The following is a 23,157-nucleotide window of genomic DNA, read 5'->3' on the forward strand; positions in this document are numbered from 1 at the left end:
ATTAATGGTATCACTAGATTGTATGATAAAAATAAAAAAAAAACAGATGTCAGACCACTTTTGATATTCTTTATTTATTGTAATCTCTAAATCTGATGAAATACTAGATAAACATGTTCAAGATATTCACTTACAGGCTTTTCTTTGCAGTGTGTGACCTAGTTTTGATCAAGCTTGCAATCATTTGCATGCCAACTTGTTATAATAAAGTTCAGGCTGATCAGGTTGTATGATAATGAGGTGTGTAGAGCACATGGAATAGACTGATGTATTCATGCTGTGAATATTCAGATTATTTGGCTGTTCAGTCATGTAGATGACGGGGAGTCCTTTACTGACATTCTCTCTCTCTCTCTCTCTCTCTCTCTCTCTCTCTCTCTCTCTCTCTCTCTCTCTCTCCCATATCTATCTATCTATCTATCTATCTATCTATCTATCTATCTATCTATCTATCTATCTATCTATCTATCTATCTATCTATCTATCTATCTATCTATCTATCTATCTATCTATCTATCTATCTATCTATCTTTAGTATTTTATTTAAAGTACTTCATTGGCATGATCGCTATCGTACATTATTGCCAAAGCATCAGTAGAAAAGAATATAAAAAAAAAAATCAAGTAAAAAATTTTAATAAGTTAATATTGCAGCCAACTAAATGAGAATTCTAGTATGTAAAATGTATGTTGCATGGTCATTCTCTCTCTCTCTCTCTCTCTCTCTCTCTCTCTCTCTCTCTCTCTCTCTCTCTCTCTCTCTCTCTCTCTGTCTCTCTAAAATTGTACATTTGTCTTGCTAAAGCAATTGCAGCTGGGCTGCATACAAATACTGTAAATATGTGTACAGCTAAAAAAGAATCATGCAATAAAGAATTTAAGTGAAATAGTAAAATATAGTACATTAGAACAGAAATAATATATATTTTTTAAACAACAGTAACTCTTTCTCTCCTGCCATGTCTGCAACGTGACCAAAGGGCATTTAAAAAGTCGCCCCACCTCCCAAAAGGAAGTGCATACCACGTTAACGTCACACACCAATTAGTGTGTGATTGTGCGTTTGTGGTGTTTTTGTTTCACGTAAACATGCTGCTGTGGGATGAGACGCTGCAGTCAGGTACCAAAGCCTGCAGGCAGGAACGCATGTGTTGACCTGTAATTCTTTCCAGCAGCTCAAAAGTCTCTCGGATGGCACTGCACGCATTAAAGCACAAGGCACATGGGCTCGTTCCCACACCTCACACACACACACACACACACACACACACACACACACACACACACACACACACACACACACATACACATACACACACCGGCCAGGCCAGATGTGCATAGCCACAACCATTTGTCACACTTCTGCTCAATCTCTCTCTCGCTCGGTTTCTTTCTCTCTTTTCTTTCCTTCCTGCATCTTTGAGGCTTCTTTCTCTTTTTTAGATTCAGAGAGAATGAAAGAAAAAAACAAGGACAGTTTTTGTTTTGCTTGCTTGACGAGTTCGATAGCTCCAGCTGTAAATGAGTGTGATAGTGGTGTAATCTGTTGGAAAGTGGTGGTGTGGATGAGGGCGGATTGGGGGGGTGGATTGGGGGCGGATTGGGGCAGAAGGGGGCAGGAAAATTCAAAGGGGCTGAGGTCATCACAGGATGTTCGGCCCATAAATTACCATTAATATCTCCAGCTGTCTCTCTCTCTCTCTCTCTCTCTCTCTCTCTCTCTCTCTCTCTCTCTCTCTCTCTCTCTCTCTCTCTCTCTCTCTCTTTTTTCGCTTTCTCTCTCTCTCTCTTTGTCTTTTTCTCCCTGACTCACTTTTTTTCCCTTTTTGCCTCTTGTCCACACTTCTTTTTTCTGACTCCTCATTCTTAATCTGTCCCTATTTGTTTCTCTCCAACTTTCTTTCTCACTTCATCTTCTCTCTGGCTTTATTTCCTTTCTTTTCCTCACACCCTCTTTTACCTCGCTTCTCTTTTCGTTCTCCATTTCTCTATTTCTTTTCTCCTTCTCTTACTTGCTATTTGGTCTCTTTCTTCTTGCTCCTTCTACTTAGATAGGAAACATATCTCTCTTATCCTTTTTTTTTCTCTTCCCACTCTCTCTCTCTCTCTCTCTCTCTCTCTCTCTCTCTCTCTCTCTCTCTCTCTCTCTCTCTCTCTCTCTCTCTCATGCTTTTCTCCTTTCCTCTCCATTTCTTGTATACTCTTTTCCTCTTCTCTCTTTCTTACCCTTTCCCTATCTCTCGTCTAGAAAACGTTGGAAATGCTGTAAACGTTGCATGCCTATCCAACTAATGTGAATTGTTGCCCATGCGAAATCCTAAATCGGAAAAAACCAAAGCGAAGTGTTCAAATAATAAAAGAGAAATGAGCTTGTTAGTGCTGCTGCAGCTGAGGAGGAGGATCTGCGTCACGTTATTGACAGATCAGTGCCCATGCAGCAGCCTGCTCTTCTGGATGATTCTTTGAATGCTTTGGGTTATTGACGTGTCCTTGATCCCTTATGAAAAATGTCGACGTTGAATTAAATGGATTTTGTTTTTATATTTGGGGTAATTACTTGCATTGTATTTAAACGCATCACTTCAAATCCCACAGGTTCCTAAATAACTACTAATACGTCAAATCGACTTGTTGCTGGATTCATTCGCCATCTTTATCTGGCCTCGTTCTTGTTTCTTATTTCCAGATGGCGCTCAGTAGGGGGAAGGGCTCGGTGGACAGAAGCTCATCCATCAGTACTGATCTGGAGAAATGTTCCCTCAGCACACACGCCCGAGCTGACGCTGTTACTGTGGAGGTACAGTGACTCGTGACACAAAAGCAGATGTGTTGTTTCTGCCATACACGGATTTGTTTCGATTGCAGATCAGTCAAAGGACAAATAATCTGAGCCAAATGTACCTACAAATTGATATAAAGCCTTTAGTGTCAATGTTGTCATAGCAACCAGAGGTTGTAAGTAAGCTAGAGAGTAACAAGTAGTTAATGTTAGTACAGTAAGTTACATTGATAAAATAGCAGTATGACCCTAATTGTTGGTATTTTATTTATTTTTTAAATGTTCTTATTCTTTTGGCAGTTATATGTCATTGTTCTGGAAATAAAAGCATATATTTATTCCATGAGAAAAATTAACCAGCAAATAGAACAAGAACATTAAGGTTTAAGCAAAAAAAGTTCAAATATCTAGAAATAGGCCTGATCTTTGTTTTTAATGTACCAATATGTTTGTATTTATTTTATGCAAATAATTTACATAATCGAATCAGAATTGAGAAGTTTTATAGTTGACTGATAGTCAAATCGTGTGTGTGTGTGTGTGTGTGTGTGTGTGTGTGTGTGTGTGCGTGCGTGTGTGTGTGTGCGCGCGTTTGGGCTAGACAATGATGATGACACCAGGTAGTCATAAAAAGATTCCTCATAACATTTTAAAGCCACGATGTACAGAACATCACACAAAGATATAAAATTAAATGTATTTTACACATATTGGCTCAATAAACCTAAAAAAAAGAACAAATAAATAACTGCATAAAGGCCACACTGCAAACAGTTTTCGCATTTCATGACTGCAAATCGAATCAAATCGGCTAAATTGCCCATGAAAACACACTGTAAGTACAGCGTAACATCAATTAATTAAAAAGCAATCAAAAATCCATATACAGAACGAAATTAGAACAGTACTGTATATACCTGTACAGAATCTCCCACACATTCATATCTGGACTTATGTGTTAAACATTTTTATTCAAATTTTGTTTCATTTCTGAAACATATCAAAGATCACCATTCAAAAGAACTATGTACAGACAGATGCCATGTAGCCAACCACTTGTTTAAAGAAAGAGATTTGTAGGTGAATCAGGTTCCTCCTATCGAGGTATTGATTCTTTGACTATTCGTTATCGCCACTAATTTATATGTGCATTGACTGCCATGTTGTTTCCATTAATGTAAAAAACTATTTCTGTTAAGAAAAAGATTGTAACTGTGACCATAGTATTTTCAACATAAAATATATTTTGTTATTAACGAACAACATGTCATACCGTTTATAATTATAGTCAGTGTTGTAGAGCGTGTCTTTCATCTCTCTCTGTTGACCGAGCGAGAGTAAAAAAAAAAAATATATATATAATATACATGCAGCTTGTCATATTAGGAAGAAATCATCCTGAAGACATTTTCCTGTGTTGGAAAACTTAGCTCAATAACAGATTTGAAAAGCAGGTTCATATGGAGCATTTCTATTTATTTTAGGAAATGACACCCTTTCTGACCATTCAGTAATTAGAAAGATTATTAACAGATTATAAAACGACATGGGAACCTGCACTACATAGACAAAGTTTGTGGCCACCTGACTATAAGATTCGTAATGTGTTTTTTGAACGTCCAATTCAAAATCCAGTCCCTTTTAGCTGTTAAAATAACCTCCAGTCTTCTGGGAAGATGTTCCACTAGATTTTGGCTTCTGCTTGTGAAGATTTGTGTTCATTAAGTCAAGTCACTGATGTAGGGTGAGGAGGTTTGGGGTGCAGTCAGCGCTCACATTCATCCAAAAGTTGTTCAATATGGTTGAGGTCCATAGCAAGCCACTCGAACCCATGTAAACCATCATTGAGATTGCTTAATGCACAGGGGCATTGTCATGCTGGAACAGGTTTGGGTCTTCATGGTGGTAAAGGTTTGTGGAAGAACCACATATGGATGGAAAAGTTTGTTGTCCCAATAGTGTAACTCTTGTTTTGTGTAAATGGATTGTGTCTCAATTAATATATTTATTTAGAATTGTGATATAATTATATATATATATAATGTGTCTTAGTCATGTTTGGTACTTTTCACAGATGTAACTTTTTTTTTTTTTTTATTGGTCTTGGCCTCTTTTATATTTCTGTGTATTGAAACTTCACAACAGAAGCTCGAAAAGGAAAATGCCAAGCTGAAGACGCAGTATGAAGAGCTGAGGTAACATATGGAGCTTTGTATTCGCTTTCTCAAAGCATGTCAGTTTACTTTCGAAAGGGCTCCTCTGAGAACAGTCGTTCAAGATTTTTCCTGCATGGCACCACCATCTGCCTCTGTGTTCAGGTGTCAGTATGTGCAGCTCCTAGAGGAGGCCAAGGAGGAAAAGTTTGATGAGAGGAGAGTCAACCTGCTCAAGGCTCAGGTCATGCAGCTGGAAAGACAGGTAGAAATGGGTTTCCATCACGGAATACATAGTACATTAATTCTATTGATTTTGTTTGTAGCTTCACTGAACATTAAAATGAAGGCAAGTCCCATTAATGTAGCATTTAAATCTTTTCTCTATGTTATATAGACCTATATGTAAGGGACCAAAGATGTCCTTAGAAACAAATTTTAAATATATATGAATAATCTATTTATTTCTGTAATTCTGCTTTGGGACAATGTACAATTGTTAAACTTGCTATACTTATATACGTATAAGTGCGATACAAATTTAATGTACCTGATGGTCCTACTAGAGAAACAAGAATAAACACAGCTTGTAAAGACGGCTATAGCTCCTCTTATAGCCTCCACATTTGCCACTAGCAGAAATCTCAGAATCAGTTTTACGATAAAAAAAAATCTTCACATGCACATACAGTCACATTTTAAATGCACAGTGTATGTCATATTACTACATAAGGTAGCATTAGTAATTTATTCTTCCTTCAGTGGTCTAACCTGACACTTTTTCACTGAGGAAGCCTTGTTGTTGTTCATGAAGGTGAAGCTGTATAGGTTCATGAATGGAGTCCGTACACTTGTTTTAATATTATGTACAGGTTTAATGATTAAATGTAAAAAAATAAAAAAATACATATACATTATTATATATACAGTATATCTCAAATTCCAATGCAGATTTCAAAGAAATGTCACACCTAGTCAAGTCTATCAGGTGTAGATTCTCCAAATATTTTGTCTTGCTGTAATACCTTCAGCTGTAAGCTGATAAGCACTTGAGTAATCACGCTGTCATTATTTTCACTTTTCTCAGTATCTATCTTGATGCATTCTGCATGCATCCTGATTGCTTTGCAGGTGATTTTGCTGTCTGAGGGCTTGAGCTCACAGGTCTGTCGCAGTCAGGATGTGGAGAGAGCCCTTGATCCTCTAACGCAAAGATTAAGGTATGCTTATAGAGTGGCGAGGCTACAATACAGTGACCTGACTGCAAATGGCGTTTGTTCGTCCTCCGGTCAGGTTTCCATAGCAGCAGAGCTGTTTGACATAGACATGAATAAAATTTCAAGCGACTTTTCAGTTCAACTTGAAAGGTTGAAAACTTGAAAGAGTAAAGCTTGCTAACACGGAGGAGTGTTTGTGCGTTTCCATTAGAAATGTGTGACCTTCTCGAAACAGGACCAAACATTAGTGGGAGGTATGAAGATTATGAGTCCGTTTATGATTTGTCTGCATGAACAAAATTGAAATTTGAGACACCGTGTTACACTTAATCCATATCGAAACTGATGAGACAAAAAAAGGCTGAATGATGATCAGGACATGTATTGGAACTTGCACATTGGTTGTGTGTGGCAACAAGCATGCAGCATCTGTTTCTATTTCATTGACTTTACTTCATCTCTTACCTTGTAGGTGCTGTATAAAAGCAACACAGATCATGTTTAGCATGTTGTTTATTAACTGTATCACAAGAATTATATATATATATATATATATATATATATATATATATATATATATATATATATATATATATATATATATATATATATATATATAAAATATATACTGTGTGTGTGTGTGTATGTATGTGTGTATATATATAATATATACTGTGTGTGTAATATATATATATATATATATATATATATATATATATATATATATATATATATATATATATATATATATATAATATTTATTTATTTTTATAACAAATAAAAGACGAATCAGTGTTTACTCAATATTGGGCATTTTGGTAACCAGTTGGAAAAACAATTCCCTGAATTGGAAAAACAATTTCTTGACCCCACTGTAACCTCACATTCCTGTTGTGGAACCTGATGTGGCCTTCTGCCATTGTAGCTCATCCCCCCCAAGGTTTGGCATGTTGTGCATTCCGAAATGCTTTTCTTTTCAACACATTTGTAAAAAGTGTTTGTTACCCTTCCTACAATCCTTTAAGCTTTAACCTGTCTCGTAATTCTCTTCAATCCTTTTATCAAAAAGGTGTTTTTTTTAACCGTTCTGTGTAGGGCTGTAACGATTCGACCAGTAACTCAAGGAATTTGATTGCAGTTTGCCTTGATGCTTCGTTTAGTTCATTTAACTAATCACAGAGCACTGTGTTTCCCCACGGACCATTATTACTGACACACCACCTGTGTAACATAGAAACACTGCAGGATAAAAAATGGAGGAACGGGAAGAAAATGGCGAGGGGCGAGGAGAAGATTCAGGCCAAAGAAAACGGCAGAAAGTTTCCACAGTTTGGGATCAAATTAAAACTAAAACATAAAGAAACCCCGTACAGTGCGGTTACCGATTTTAAAGTAATTTGAAATGTATTTTTATATTTTAATTTATATACAGTACGATCCAAAAATCCCCCTTGTAGTGGCCGTGTAGAGCGGAGAGATAGAGAGAGAGGTAGTGGAGCACGTTTTTAAAGCTGGCAAAACATACACGGATTTAGTGCGTGGAAAATTTTAAGCAGCTTTTCCAGAAGACAAGGAAACCACATCGCGATATTGTGCGAGATTTAATACATAAATGCATGAGTGAAAATAATTGAGTTTCATTAAACGAATATTTTTCATTACCTACTCTACGCGGCCACTGCAGAGGGACATTTTTAACGCAACTGTATTTGTATTTTGAGGTAATACGGCAATTAAATGCATTAAATGGTTTTAGTTTTCACCGATATTCCTGTATTCAATTTCAGCAATAAAAATTTTTCTAAAAAGAAGAACAAATTATATGTTTGTAGAAACTGGTCTTATTTTCTCTTTTTTAGAATAGAATAGTCTTTATCTGTCACATATACATTACAGCACAGTGAAATTTGTTCTTCACATATCCCAGCTTGCTCGGAAAGCTGGGGTCAGAGCACAGGGTCAGCCATGATACGATGCCCCTGGGGCACAGAGGGTTAAGGTTGCTCAAGGGCCCAAGAGTGGCAGCCTGGCGATACCAGGGCTTAAACCCCCAACCTTCTGATCAGCACCAGCACCTTAACCACTAAGCCTCCACAAGTATTGTACCTGGTCCTAGGATAGTTCAGGCATGCTGACAAATCTTTTTTTTCCCCTTTAAATTTGTTCTTTTATTTTATGAACTCACAAGTCCCAGTTTTGCTTACATTAAAGGACAACATTTGAAAATCTTTTGTATTAATATATAATTACCAGCGTGACACTAAAACAGCTAGTAGTAATGACAACTTTTTACTTAAGTACATGTCAGAACCCAAACTTCTTTACTTTAACTTGAGTAAAAAAGTGTGGTCAGTACTTTCACTTTTACCAGTCTTTTAAAACATGAGTATCTGTTCTTATATTTGAGTAAAGGATGTGCGTACTTTTGCCACCTCTGATGACCAATCATTCTCTGTTTCACACAGCTTTCTGATCTCAAACCGGCTACCCAGATATTAGCAAAACATTCCCCTGTTCTCAGATCAGCAAAAGCAGATAGGGCAGCATGAGTCAGGTAGGGGCTCTAGATCTTGGCTGAAGTGATGCAGTGTAGTTAATCAGCTCAGCCTGCTGCCTCTAAGTACCTGTTATTGGGGACTGATCCAATAAAGGCCAGGATTACGGCACTTTGCTCTAACATAATTTCATTTTGTTACACGCCGCCAAAGCACAGCTGCATCGCCTCTCCCTGCTGACGGCTCGACGATCAGCAGAAACACGGCGAGAAATGAACGCGCCTCTATAAAAATTACTCGAGGACGACATCAGATTAATCGTCAAAGCTGTCATTTTGACATGTCTCGCATGATGTCGAGGCGTTTGATTGTTCCTTATGAACGGGCTGAAATGAATTTCTCACTGTCCCTGCAGAGCAGCGTCTGTCATCATGAACACACTCTAGGGTTAATGGTATTATGTTGCATTAACCATCTGTAATATATCTTTATTACAGGTAATTAAAGAACTAATGAAAAATTTGTTTGCGCCCAGATCGCTGCTGTGCTCAGAGGATCCTGCTGCGGATGTGCTGATCACTCGGACAGAGCTCACACAGCTTATAGAAAGGTGCGAGGATGTGACACAGAAGCTGCACAGAAAAAATAAGGTAAAGTATGTTAGGAATCGCACACATTGGTGTACACCATACACTATACATTATCTCACAAAAAATTTTAGAAACCATTTTAGTATATCTTCTCAAGGGACAATACTATAGAAATGAAACTTGGATATATTCTAGAGGACTCATACGGAAGAGTGCTGTTCATAGATATCAGTTCAGCATTCAACACAATCTTTCCTCAGCACCCAATTGAGAAGCTGAGCCTACTGGGCCTGAGCCCTTCTCTCAGCAACTGGATCCTAGACTTCCTGACTGGGAGACCTCAGTCAGTCCGGATCGGGAACAGCATCTCCAGCTCCATTACACTGAGCACTGGAGCCCCTCAGGGCTGTGTGCTCAGCCCAATGCTGTTTACTGTGCTGACTCACGACTGGATAGCAAACCACAGCTCAAATCACATCGTAAAGTTCGCCGGTGTGGAGCCAACCACCTGTCTCTAAACATTGACAAAACCAAAGAGATGGTTGTTGACTTCAGGAGAGCACAGAGTGGCCAATCTTCACTGATCATCGATGGATCCTCCGTAGAGATCTTCAGGAGCACCAAATTCCTTGGTGTTCATCTGGCAGAGAACTTCACCTTGTCACTCAACACCAGCTCGATCACCAAAAAAGGCCAGCAGCATCTCTACTTCCTGAGAAGGCTGAGGAAAGCCCATCTCCCTCCCCGCATCATAACCATGTTCTACAAAGAGACCATTGAGAGCATCCTGGTTTGGAAACTTGCAAAACAAACAATTTATCTTGGTCTCATCAGACCACAGGACATGGTTTCATTAATTTGTGCTTTTGGACAGGTTTTCTTCAGCAAACTATTTGTGGGCTTTCTTGTGGGCTAGCTTCAGAAGAGACTTTCTTCTGGGACGAAGGCCTTCCGCTTCTGCAACCTCTAAAGCAATGTTGCAGCATTCATGTCTCTGTTTTTTTAAGCCAGTTTTGCACCTGACGTGTAGCACGGCAACTCAACTTCTTTGATCGATCCCTGCGAGACTTGTTCGGAGTGGAACCTGTCTTGGAAAAAAACATCAGTATGTCTCTCTTCATAGAGTCTTTGCCATGAGGTGCCATGTTGAACATCCAGTGGTCAGTATGAAAGAATTGTATTCAAAGCACAAAATTTTAACTGCTTTAATACAAGATACACAAATTTGTATGATCCTTTTAAACAGAGAAAAAACCCCCCCCGATAAATAGGACATGTGGCTTTGCATATTTACATGATGTACAGCTGTAATCACTTTTACTGCCAGCTATTTTGACATTAATAGCTGTATGTTGAGTTATTTTCAGAGGACAGTAATACAACTATACAAACTGCACATTGACACTCTAATTATCGTTTAATTTCCATACTATTGTAGCTTGAAAAAATATACAAAAATGGTTGCTGAAATATAAAGTGGTATACTCACTTATGTGAAATACTGTAAATAGATGGATATATATTGGATGGATGGATGGATGGATAGATGGATGGATGGATGGATGGATGGATGGATGGATGGACAGAGGAATAAATAAATTGGCAGATGAATATATAGACAGACAGCAGAACAGCAAATCTAGTCTTTAACAAGCTGCCTTGAATTTGCAAGCAAGCAATGTCGGTAAGGTGTTTTCACCTACACAAAGCCACTATGGCTGCAGGCTTCCATGTAGTCCCAATTTGCTGTTGTAATTACCCCCAAACCTTCTGGAAAGATGTTCCATTAGATTGTAAAGTGTAGTTATTGAGATTTGTGCTTATTCAGCCACAAAGACATTAGTCAGGTACTTATGTAGGGTGAGGAGTCTTGGGGTGCAGTCAGCATTCCAAATTTATCCCAAAGGTGTTAGGTAGGGTTGAGATCAGAGCTCTTAATACACTCGAGATCTCACAGAACCCATGTAAAACAAATGTTCATGGCGCTCTCTTTGTGCACAGGATCATGCCGGAATATATATATAATATATATATATATATATATATATATATATATATATATATATATATATATATATATATATATATATGCATTACATTTGCTTCGATAAGATCCCGTCTATTATGTGATTGGCTCCACCATTTTGCTATGGTCGCTATGGTGATGTGGCTTTTTGACTAATTCAGTCCATCTTCAAATGAACATCAAATCGTTTAGCAAAGCACACAAAAAAACATCAGGAGCTGCAGACGTTGAGCATGTGTTTGAGGTTGAGCAAGGGCTTTTTCGCACGTCATACTTCACACCATCTGCACTTCGATTCTGTGCATGTGTGGGTTTGGTGAAGGACGATATCATTACAGGTTTGCTTTCACACAAATGAATTCCTCCCGAGCTGCGGATTGATTAGATAATCTGCTGCATGTGAAATCTTTGCAAACGCTTGACACTGATTAGCGGTTCGGGGTGCAGCCTTTCTGTCAAAGCTGCCTGTTTGGAAATTCCTTTGTTCTCAATTTGACTCCAAGTCATCTTGTTTTATTAGCAGACACAACACGCCTTTCTGCACCACTGTATAGACCTGAAATAGAAATCAACCTCACAATGCTGGTAGTCAACTTATTTGGGTTTGGATTCAACTTGAACAAACAGCTCACACATCGCAAAACAAGTGAACAACAACAAGATCTTGTGTGGTGTTTCAATACTTTTTGGCCCTTTAGATTTATTTTCCCAGGTACTACAATCTGGTACTGAGCTGAGCTGATTATAAAGTCTATTGTCAGCATTGTCATTGTGATATCCCTCGATAGACCTTTTATCACTGTTTATATAATGAGATTTAACGATTCCAACCAGTATAAAAAAGGGAACGATCCACCCTGACTACACATGACCTACATTTATGAGGTGGCATCAAAAAGTTTTAAGACTAGTTTTGCCCACAGACACAAACGCGGCAACAGATAAAAGCTCAAGGCTGCATGCGCAGTAACATGGAGCACCGAACTTCATAAGTCAGTGTGCCAAAAGACCTCATCCTGTGTGCAACCAGTGCTATTCTGACCACGTGCGTTGCCACGTCTGCTATTCTGACCATGTGTGCACTCTGTCACCGAGCTCTCCTCACACATGAGTTTCTCGTCGGAAACAGCATGATCACACTTCCGCCACTCACCCTACTCGCCAGATTGACTCCTGCAGACTTCGCCATCTTAAAGATTAAGAAAAAAAGAAGTCTTCTAGGACATATTCCAGAACGCTATATGGCTGTGCAATGGGCCAATTTCAAGTCGATGGTGTGTAAACAGCTAGATAAAAAAAAAAAAAGAAAAAAGTACTTTCTTTTGGCAATATAACATATGTGGCTAGTTTTTCCATTGACACGCTGGCCTGTTTTTGTTTTTCCTACACTACCCACAATGCTGTTCGTTAACCTGCTTTTATTGGTGTAATTAAAATCTATCCCTTGCTTCAGTCCTTTATTCCATCCAGCTCTCTTATTAGCTTCCAAAGATTCAACTTTCAGTTTAATAGCACTGGTTAACATGCCATCGAGCAGCACTGGAAAATGGTGAATAAGGTGGTTTACATATGTGCTGCAGTCAGAATCTGAGTGTGAGTGTTTCATTTGATATTTACATTACATTTAGATTTACGGCATTTAAGAGATGCCTCCGATCAATGAATAAATCAACATTGGTTCACTTGGTTGCAAACTTAAGATAGCATTAACCAAAAATTTGTTGGGTGGAATTATGGCATTTTTTTTAAAATTTATTTATTTTTTATTATAAAGACATAAAACAAACAGAGAAAATAAGTGCTAGTTAAGTGTTTCAGAAAGAGGTAGGTGTTCACCCATTGCATATGTATACCCACCTCTTACCCTGGGAGATGGTTGATTCTTTCAAACCCACATTTACGTCTTACATCCTCAGAAACGCACACGGAAAACAGTTAGACTCACCGGATTACTTAATTTTTCTTTTTAAATATTTTGTGTGCTATTACGAGGTGGTATAAAAAAAGTTTTAAGACCAGTTTTGTAACACGCCAACAGATGGCAGCACAAGGCTGCACGCACAGTCACAGGGAGCACCGCTTTTCATAAATCAGTGTGTGAAAAAGACATCGTCTGCCACAAAGATGTTTGACATGATTCAGTAAGCTTACAGCAATTCTGCAATTAGTAGTTAGAGGTGTTTTGAGTTCCACTCTTCAACAGCGGAAAAACATCAGTGAAAGACGACGAGAGATCAGGAAGACCTTAAACTGTAGAAATTATTCAGCAACATGTGCACGATGATCAGTGAAAAACAATCCACAACATTGCTGCCATTGTCTGTGTGTGATACGGAAAAGTCCAGGGGATCCTCACATGTGATCTAAACATGCGCCATTTGTCACCAGGCTGCTAAGCCAGGAGCAGAAGGAACACGGTGTGAAGGTCTGCCAAAATCTCCACCAGCGTGCCATGGTTGGCTCGTCCTTCAAGTCAAGGATCATTATCGGTGACGAACTTTGGGTGTACCCAGGGACCAGACTGTCAATGGTGAGCTAGATTTTAAGGCGTCTGACAGAGGACATTAATCGAAAGCGACCGGATCTGTGGCACTTAGTCTTGAAACTTTTTGATACCACTTCGTATGTGCAGCAGATTGAATGATACCTATGTCTATGTGCATCCCATGGCATAATCCATCAAGTGTTCTTTCTGTCAAACACTTTTTGTTCCGTTTACAAGGAATTCACAGTACATGCAAAGGTTGCATTACTTCCTAAACAAAGGCACGACCATTCACACTCACGGGAACTAGAGCCCAGTTCCATTGCAACCAAATCAAGCAACCTTTTACACGCACTCTCGGGTTTAGTACAGTGATGCATCTTCGGGTCCATGTGAGGGCTTTCATAATCCCAAATGTTTAAATGAGAAGTTTGCTTTGAAACTGCCAGAGTGAGAGCTCCCTGAGAGAAGACTCTTTAGCTCTAGTTAAGAAATTAAACACCATGATCTCTATGCACATAACAAATAATAATTATAGTTACACACATTTAATATATTTCATGTCACAGTTGGAGCAAATAAATGGAGCAATGATATTGTTTCTCATTCAGGAAAGACTTTATGTAGACTTCCTTTGTAAGTTAGACGCACCTTTTTTTCCTTATCAGGTTTGATAAATAAATGTAAATTAAATCCTCACTACAGCATGTAATTTATTGAAAAATCTAACCTAATGAGATGTTTCCTTGATTACTCTCAGGAATACACTATAAAAAAGGGTCATGTTTTAAACATCAAATAATGTTGCTAACTAATTAAGCATAGTGTGTCCCACTTCTGAATTGCCCAAACGCACTCCCAGCAGCTGGTTCCGTTCCCGATACAGCGAGCATCTATAATCTACAAATCTTTCATCCAAGAACAGAACCTCATCACCACAACCCCGCTACCACCACTACAGATGGATCTCCTACCTCCTAGCTGACCGACGGAGATTTTTTCCCTCTGAATGATCTAGAACCCGTTCATCATCTGCTATCTGTCCTCTCCAGCGTCTTTCTTTTGTCCAACATGCACCAAAGCGCTACGTCTATCTTTCTCGCTCTCCCCTCGCGCTCTCTCCTCAGATAATAACATGCCACAATGATAGAAAGTCCTGTTAAATAACAGCCATGGTGTTATTACATGCTCTGTCATTTATGTGCTTCAGGGGAGGATATTCTGTATACCTGTCACTATGAAAGAATGGTGTGGCTCAAGAGGATTCTCTCTTTTTTTTCTTTTTTTTTCATATTGGAGGAGCACCTTGTCAGCGGAGATGTTCTTCATGTCCTCGCTCTCACACTTCTTTTTATTGTCTAGCGTTCCATTCCCTTCCCGGTGGGACCGTAGAGACGTGGAGAGAGCGGTTTGTAAATGAAAGAGAAGCGAGAGGCTTTTGAAATTCACCTTCAGGTGCATCGTGTTCACATGGAAACTGTTAGCTGTAGCCAAACATTGTTTGTTTATGCATTTCTTTGGGAAGTGTGTACGATCTGCATGTATGTGTGTGTGAGGGTTTTGAGGTGCCATGTTGCTCACGTTGAGCTGATTTCTACTAATCAGTGTTGTTTACGCGTTGGTCAGCATAACGGGGGACGTCTTTCTTTTACGGAATTCAGGAGCACTTCTCGCTGCTTAAGTATTTGCTAATAAGAAAATGAACTAGTATGTCTGATACACTTTGATAAGAAACCACCAAAACGCAGTGCATTTTCTATATTGACAAAAGTATCAGGACACCTGAATTTTCCATGTGGTTCTTCTGCAAACTGTTACCACAAGGTTGGAGGCACATAATTGTACTGGTAGCATGAAATTTTCCTTCATTTCAACTAGGAGACCCACATGCCTCCTAGTGGAAATGAAATAGGCTTTGTGCCTATATGCACAAAACCAGCTCTATGAAGATATGCGTTACATGGGTTTGAGTGGAAGATCCTGGGGATCTTCTACTCCAGGGGTCCACAATCTCCAAAATCTAGTGGAACATTTTCCCAGAAGAGTGGAGGCTATTAATATAAAAGCTAATGGGGACTAAATGTGGAAAGTGATGTTCAGAAAGCACATACAAATCTTATAGTCAGACGTCTACATTCTTTTTAGTGTCTCTGGTGGCATCAGTAGAGAAAGCTGAAGGTTTGGACCCTGATCTGTGAGAAAAAGAGAGACGAACAAACTAAAGCACTAAATGTTTTTTGTGATTTTCATTAGGCATGCTGTACAAGCCCTCACACCGAAATTTCTTTACGCCGTGCTCTACCTCGATGCAATTTCACAATCATTTGTTTCCCTATTAATGCTGAACAGGTTGAATGGCTGTTAAGCAGAGTTTTCACAATCTCCTGCGTAATTGAAGTAATTACGGGTTCCATCTGCTGCATGTTCAACATGCTATCATAAACATTGCTACAAGGAGAATTACCGAGAGTAGCACTAGATCCAATGCAGATTACTGAATCCCTGAATCCTAATGGCCTCTTTCCATAGAGTCGTGAAGCTTATTCTCACCAACATCCCCCTTTTTTTTTTATTTTATTAGAAACTGCTATGTGCAGGGATGAAAGTGGTGAAGCAATTTTTGTCGTTCATTTTGCGGTAAAACACTTCCAGGTGTATATCCTCCTCATTCAGCTGTGCTGGTGGGTGATTATGGGTGTGAGAGGGGAAGAAAACACTTCCCTTTCCAGCCTGGAAATTGTTTCCAATTTAGTCATTTTCTTTAATTGAATTTGTAATCTCGTCAAGATGCGAAAGCCGACAATTGCTGTTTGTGGGTTTTTTTTTTTTCTTTCAGATGTGCGGCGACAATTCTGGCTATTTATTGTCCATGATTGCAGGTGTGTTTAGACCGAATTGCATGTTTTTTTTAAATACAAGGCTGTTAAGCATAGCGCTATTTACCTCACACAAATATAAACACAAGAAGCTTTTAGAGAAGAATTCACTCAAAACTAGGGTTACAAATTGAATATTGAGTATAAATAGGATTTTGATATACATGTTCATAAACAGACAGAATAGTCTCAGTCTCAAGCACAGTAAAGTAAAGGACAGTAAAGACTTCAATACAACTAAACAATATAATGTGAATATAAAAAAAAACAATTCATTCATTCAAAGACAATGAAAAAATTATTTGGTGCATAATTACAAAACGCATGTTCCTCGAGCAGGTGCTCTTGATGAAAAGTGCTCAAGAAAAAAAGTTAAAAGGGTGGAAATGGGTTTTCTAAATGGAGGTGGTAGCTTAGTGGTAAAGCAGTGGACTTTGGATCTGAAGGTTATGAGTTAAAAATCATAGCCACACCAAGCTACCACTCTTGGGCCCCTGAGCAAGGCCCTTAACCCCACAGCTGCTCAGTTATTAGAATGAGATAAATGTAAGTCCCTCTGGATAAGGGCATCTGCTAAATGCCATTCATGTCTTCTTTCTATTAGTCTATGAACAGTGACTGATGGATAGAAAGCTTTGCTTGTCGATTTGAATAATTCTTTGCAGCGGCTGTTTCTTTGTTCCGTTTTCAAGGTTAAACCAGAAAAGCGAACAAAAAAAAAGCTTTTTCGATAAGCAAATGTTTAACTTAGATGTGTACTGTAAACAGTGCAGCCCGGCCAAATTCATATATACTTGAACAACTGGGTCAAATAATTATGGAACCAAAAGGATTCAAGAATAAATGAACTCTAAGAAATGTGTCCTTGCAGGATTTCTATAGGCTTCTACACACATTATGAGCAAATAAAAATATTTATAAATGAATAACTTTATTTGACTGGCTTTTATGAGTTCGAAATGAAAGCTCTACTGCCTTCATCGTTATAATCTTGGATTTTGTATACTGGATTTTTCATGCCCATAGTGACATCTAAGGTCTGGACGATTTTGCTACTGCAGCCAACTGAGAACGGTGCTGTTTTTGCAAAATGTAAAGGAGCACTCAAAACACAAATAACCAAAAGCTATTTAATATGGTGTGTAAAATATGTGTCTGTTCCTGGCAATTTTACTTCAAACTAACTTTATTTGACCTATTGAACCATGTCCTCCATTCCAGAATTTTCTTTAGCCTGCCCTTGTCACCACCCAGGAAAAGATTTTAAAAATGAACTTGCCCATGGGACTTCTCAAGGGGAAATGGCAAGGGCATGTTAAAAATGAGTGTTGAAACTGGGCCTTCAGGTTCCTGAAAGCATGACTGTGGTATCTAGTCTGTTGAAAAACAGACAAACAACCAAACAACATGCAGTCCTTTTGGAAGTGATGGACCCTACTCTGGATTCTTGGACGGAAGACCACCCACAGTGACTATTTATAGGGTCATTCCAAGCCCAAGTGATGAAAAGAATTTTCTACAAATTCAGCTCTGAAATGAAACTCATGGCAGTGTTGGAAGTTGTTCTTGTTTGGTACATTTGTTTATCCATATCAAGATGGTTCTCATTCTCTGCAATTCTCAATCATTTTAACACTAGCCAATAAAGAGTATTGGTGACCTCATTTATGTGGAAAAGGGGCAGATAATTCTTTTCTCTGAGTGTTTTACACGGTCTTGCAATGATCAGCAGTGTGAAAAGAGGTGACTGGCTGGTTTCACCAGACTCAGAGGAAGCACATATGATGCTACATTCACACAGGATTACCATAAGTCACCATTTGCTGTACAATGAAGTTGCCACTAGGTATTGAAGCTACTGGTTGCCACAGTAGCCTTTAGAAGTGGACAGTGCAACTGATATTCCACATGTGACAACAAATCAGGAGACTGATCATGCGTTCACTCAACTGTCTTCACTCCTATTGGTAGTTGGATAATGTGATTACTACTGTCTTCATTCCTTATTGACTTGTATGTTGGTTCGCTTAAGCTTCTACTTCCCCGACTCCTACTGGTATTTGAATAGCGGATTGCAGATGTTCTACAGCCTTCATTTCTATTTAAAGTTAAATGTTGGATCACATACACTATATGAAATTTATTGGAAAATGACCTTTGCTGCCACATGTGGTTCTTTTCCAAACCACAAAGCTGGAGGTACACAATTGTGTAGGACGTCTTTAGATGTGCTGAAATAAAATGTAGCATTCACTTGAACTTGGAGACCCAAACCTGTTTTAGCATTGCAGTGCCCCTGTGCACAAAGTGAGCTCCTTTAAGATATGGTTTACATGCTTTGCAGAGGAAGATCTTGAGTGGCCTGCTATAGAGCACTGATCTTATCCCTACTGAACACCTTTGGAATAAACTGGAACACTGACTGCACCCCAGGTCTCCTCACGCTACAGTACATCAGTACCTGATTTTACTAATACCCTTGTGGCTAAATGAACACAAATCTCCAAAAGCTCACGTTAAAATCTAGTGGAACATCTTCCCAGAGGAGTGGAGGGAATTATAAGAGCAAATTGGGACTAAATGTGGAATGCAATGCTCAAAAATCACATATTGTACTGATGAGTAGGTGACCCAATACTTTTAGCAATATAGCAATATGTACTCTTTACTGCCTCTACTCCTATTGGTAGTTGGATTACCTGTGTTCTACTGCCTGCATTACTGTTGGAATTGGATGTAGGTTCACATACCCATTAAGGCTGCCACTCCTATTGGTAGTTAAAAGTTGTATTGCATATGTTCTACTGCCTCTACTCTTATTGGTAGTTGAATGTTGGATTACGTACCCTTTACTGCTTAAACTCCTATTAGTAGTTGAATGTTCATTCTATTGTCTATAGACAATAGATTCTATTTCTATATTCAATTGTCTATATATCAACAAATCTATTGTTGATTCTCTATTGTGACTCTATTGTCTTCACTCCTATTGGTAGACAGATCATGTGTGGTCTGCATCTTCACTCTCTTTGGTATTTGCTGCCACAGGTTGATTTATATTTGCAAATGTTAAACTTTTCTCAACTTTGTAATGGTGTTAGACATTCGCACAGTCGTTGCATCTATGAGTTGCTGTAAGGGTAAATGTAGCTTTAGTAGAATAGACCAATGGAGAGAAAAAGCGGAAAATTTCACCATTCTTGCTTATTTGCTGTTAAGGATTTAGGGGTCAACTGTGCATATAATATATAATTCTCAAACAGATTTATTTTCCAAAAATAATATCTCTTGTTTATTTTACTGTATATTTATATAACGTTTCTTTGCTCAAGCTTTTTGTGCTTTTCAGGCTGTCTCCCCCCCCTCATTTCCTTTGCTTCATGTAAAAAAAAAAAGATTTTAGAGCAATAAATTAAAATAAAATAAATTTTTATTTATTTATTTTTTTTGCACTTATCAGAGGAGAGAAATGTCATCTTAAGTAAGCTCCTTAACAAGGAGAGTTTATCGGCCTGGCCTTGAGTACAGAGGGAGGATGTGTTTCATACAGCCGTGTGTCTGAGGCCTTATTTGGTACGAGGGACGCAACTGGGACTCTCATCTTCTCTGCATCTGGATATCATCATATTAGCGTTCCGCATTGTTCGTCTCACACCCTGCCAACGCAAAGCTGCTGCCTGCTGTGTATTAAGAGGGATGCCATTAATTAGCTGTAGGAGGGGTGTTTAAAAGCCTTCGAATGATTGTCCATGTTGACTGCTGCAGGATGATTTCGGAGGTCATATTGAACAATTTGGGATCCGTCAGCTGATGCTTCATTGTTTCAGTTAGAGCTCATTGGTGCTGGTTGAAATCTGATGGAGAGGAAGCAACAAATACTGAGCATAGTTTATCGAGCTTGTGATCTTCTATTCAGGGCTGTATTGAAACGCAGCAGGAGTGCTGCCTTTGTCAGGCTTAATTAGAACCGACAGTCATCTGTTGCTTTAACTCCTGTAGAAAATGAAAAAGAAGGCCAGTGTGAGGAGCTTGGTGAGGTTAGGTGAGGTAAGAAAGCTTGATGTATGTGTACACCTAGGCAGCCACAGAAAGACCCTCGTTCGTGTGTTGTGATGTAGATGTGCGTTCCTGTGACAAGGCGCTGACCCCAGTGAGTGCAGGCCATCTGGATGGATTGCTGGCTCTAAACATGTGCAGAATCCCTTATGCGAGACAGAGAGGTTGCAAAAGAGCCCGAGCGCATCTGAGTCAGTGCGGCTGTTAGTGGGCCGTGGCTGACACATGGATCACTGTAATTACTGGGCAGTCCAGGGCCGGTTATTAGTTTAGAGAATGTCAGGGGCGTATATCAAACCCAATTTGCTCCATAGCTTGAGAGGTCACTCATCTTCCTGTGCCTCTTTTCTTCCCTCAAAGCAGCAGGGAGGGTAGCATTCACTACATACACACAATGACAAAGGCTAGGAAATACTTTAATGCTACATTTCTTTTTCATACAGAACAGATTTTTAGTACTGATTTTATTAGCTTTTTAAAAAAAAAATCTAAGTTTGTCAGTCATAATAAAATGAATCTTTTTTTTTATTTGGTACACGTTATCAGGGTCTGTCAGTTGTTCCTTTTGTCTGTATGTCTATTTGTCATCTGTTCTATCTATCTGTCAGTTGGTCTGTTTGTTATACTATCATTTTATATGTTCAGCTTTTTGTCTGTCTGTTGTCTATAATAGTCAATCTATCTATTGGGCTCGAGTGATGGGAATATCGGATCATTTTAGTGACTTGGTTCTTTTGTATCTCGTTCATCGAAATGAACTCATCTTTTTTTTTTTGGCATTTAGTTCATTTGGTTCATTTAATCAGAAATGAGATAAAATGTTAAATTTTCTATAAAATCCCCAACACGTCTACATACACAACTTTGACTATAGTGCCAATAATTAATATATATCCATATATATATAGAACTGCACAGCGTATATGGGAGTCATGTGACAAAAGAACCAATGACACGTACCAGAAGACTCATGAGATGAACTACTCAATTCTGTGTCCTCTTGTTCTGCCTATGGCAGCTATAAAAAAAAAGGTCAGACAATGGAGATTCCTTCTGCAGTTAAATAAATATCTTCTTATTGCCTTTTTAACAGAGCACATCTGGGTTTTTTTTAATTATCATTGTTGTAATATGTGAAGTAGCTGCTATACACATCCTTGTGAATTTGTGAACATTAACTCATCAAAATACACTGTTTGCTTCTCTCTCTTGTAGGAAATTAAACACTTTCTGACCAATCAATTTACAGATTATAACAGTAATAAATTATAATTTAGTTTCAGAGATTTATATTTGTGCCCTTCTATTATCAGTAAGCTGATCCCTTTACACCCCCCACAAGCATAAATACCTCTGCTAACAGACTGAACAGTTGTGTGCTTCAGCTTCACCCCTTTGTTTTAACATGTTTCTTTGAACCGTCTGGCCGCTCTCTGACAGCTGACACGACCAAGTCCAGGAATTAGCATAAAGCGTGTCAGGTGGCCTCAAAGGTCCCCGTCCTCTTTGAAGGCTGAATGAATGTCTGATGGTTGCTCCAGATTCTGGAAAGGCATGCCTTGGGGCCAGAGAAAGGCGTGGTCCCGGCTTGTGTACCTGTTTTTAAGGAATGCAGCAGATGGTGGACTTGGCATGACCACATGCACACAGGGGAATGACGAACCTTGATTTAATATACGGTTCACTGCCCATTCTATGAGGCTGAGCCCACCTGGCTGCTCAGTGTACAGGAGAACTTCATTATGTTCTCTTTGTCTCTTCACGGAGGTGCAACCGCTGGACCTGTCATCAATGGGGATTGATGAGAGGCTGGAATAACGAACAAGCTAAAACAACCAGGACACTGTTACATCTGGGATGGATTGGAACAAGGACGTTTAATTACAAGCTGTTGGCTTTATTAAGTCCTGGGTTAAAAGTTAGTTTTGAAGATATGTCTGTATTTCAATGGGGATAGTTGTACTTGTAGAGTTTCAATAGAATTCAGACCACCTCTTTTAAATCAGTTCCCCCCCCCCCCTATATATATATATATATATATATATATATATATATATATATATATATATATATATATATATATATATATATATATATATATACATATACACAGGAAAATAAGTATTTGAACACCCTGCTATTTTGCAAGTTCTCCCACTTAGAAATCATGGAGGGGTCTGAAATTGTCATCGTAGGTGCATGTCGACTGTGAGAGACATAATCTAAAAAAATAAATCCAGAAATCACTAAGTATAATTTTTAAACTATTTATTTGTATGATACAGCTGCAAATAAGTATTTGAACACCTGTCTATCAGCCAGAATTCTGACCCTCAAAAACCTGTTAGTCTGCCTTTAAAATGTCCACCTCCACTACATTTATTATCCTAAATTAGATGCACCTGTTTGAGGTCGTTAGCTGCATAAAGACACCTGTCCACCCCATACAATCAGTAAGAATCCAACTACTAACATGGCCA

The 23,157-nt window shown here is 38.7% G+C and overlaps 1 protein-coding gene across 1 annotated transcript in view; it reads left to right on the forward strand.

Annotated features, from left to right (window-relative positions):
* Positions 1-23,157, forward strand: part of LOC310718128 (uncharacterized protein) — a 78,371-nt gene that overhangs the window by 9,599 nt on the left and 45,615 nt on the right. The window contains exons 2-6 of the mRNA XM_083526700.1: positions 2,687-2,797; positions 4,925-4,974; positions 5,098-5,197; positions 6,064-6,152; positions 9,180-9,294. Of these exons, the coding sequence (XP_083382826.1) occupies positions 2,687-2,797; positions 4,925-4,974; positions 5,098-5,197; positions 6,064-6,152; positions 9,180-9,294 (465 nt within the window). The remainder of the gene's footprint in view (positions 1-2,686; positions 2,798-4,924; positions 4,975-5,097; positions 5,198-6,063; positions 6,153-9,179; positions 9,295-23,157) is intronic.

This window comes from Silurus aristotelis (assembly GCF_946808225.1).
Source record: "Silurus aristotelis genome assembly, chromosome: 23".
In the NCBI taxonomy this organism is placed as follows: Eukaryota; Metazoa; Chordata; class Actinopteri; order Siluriformes; family Siluridae; genus Silurus; species Silurus aristotelis.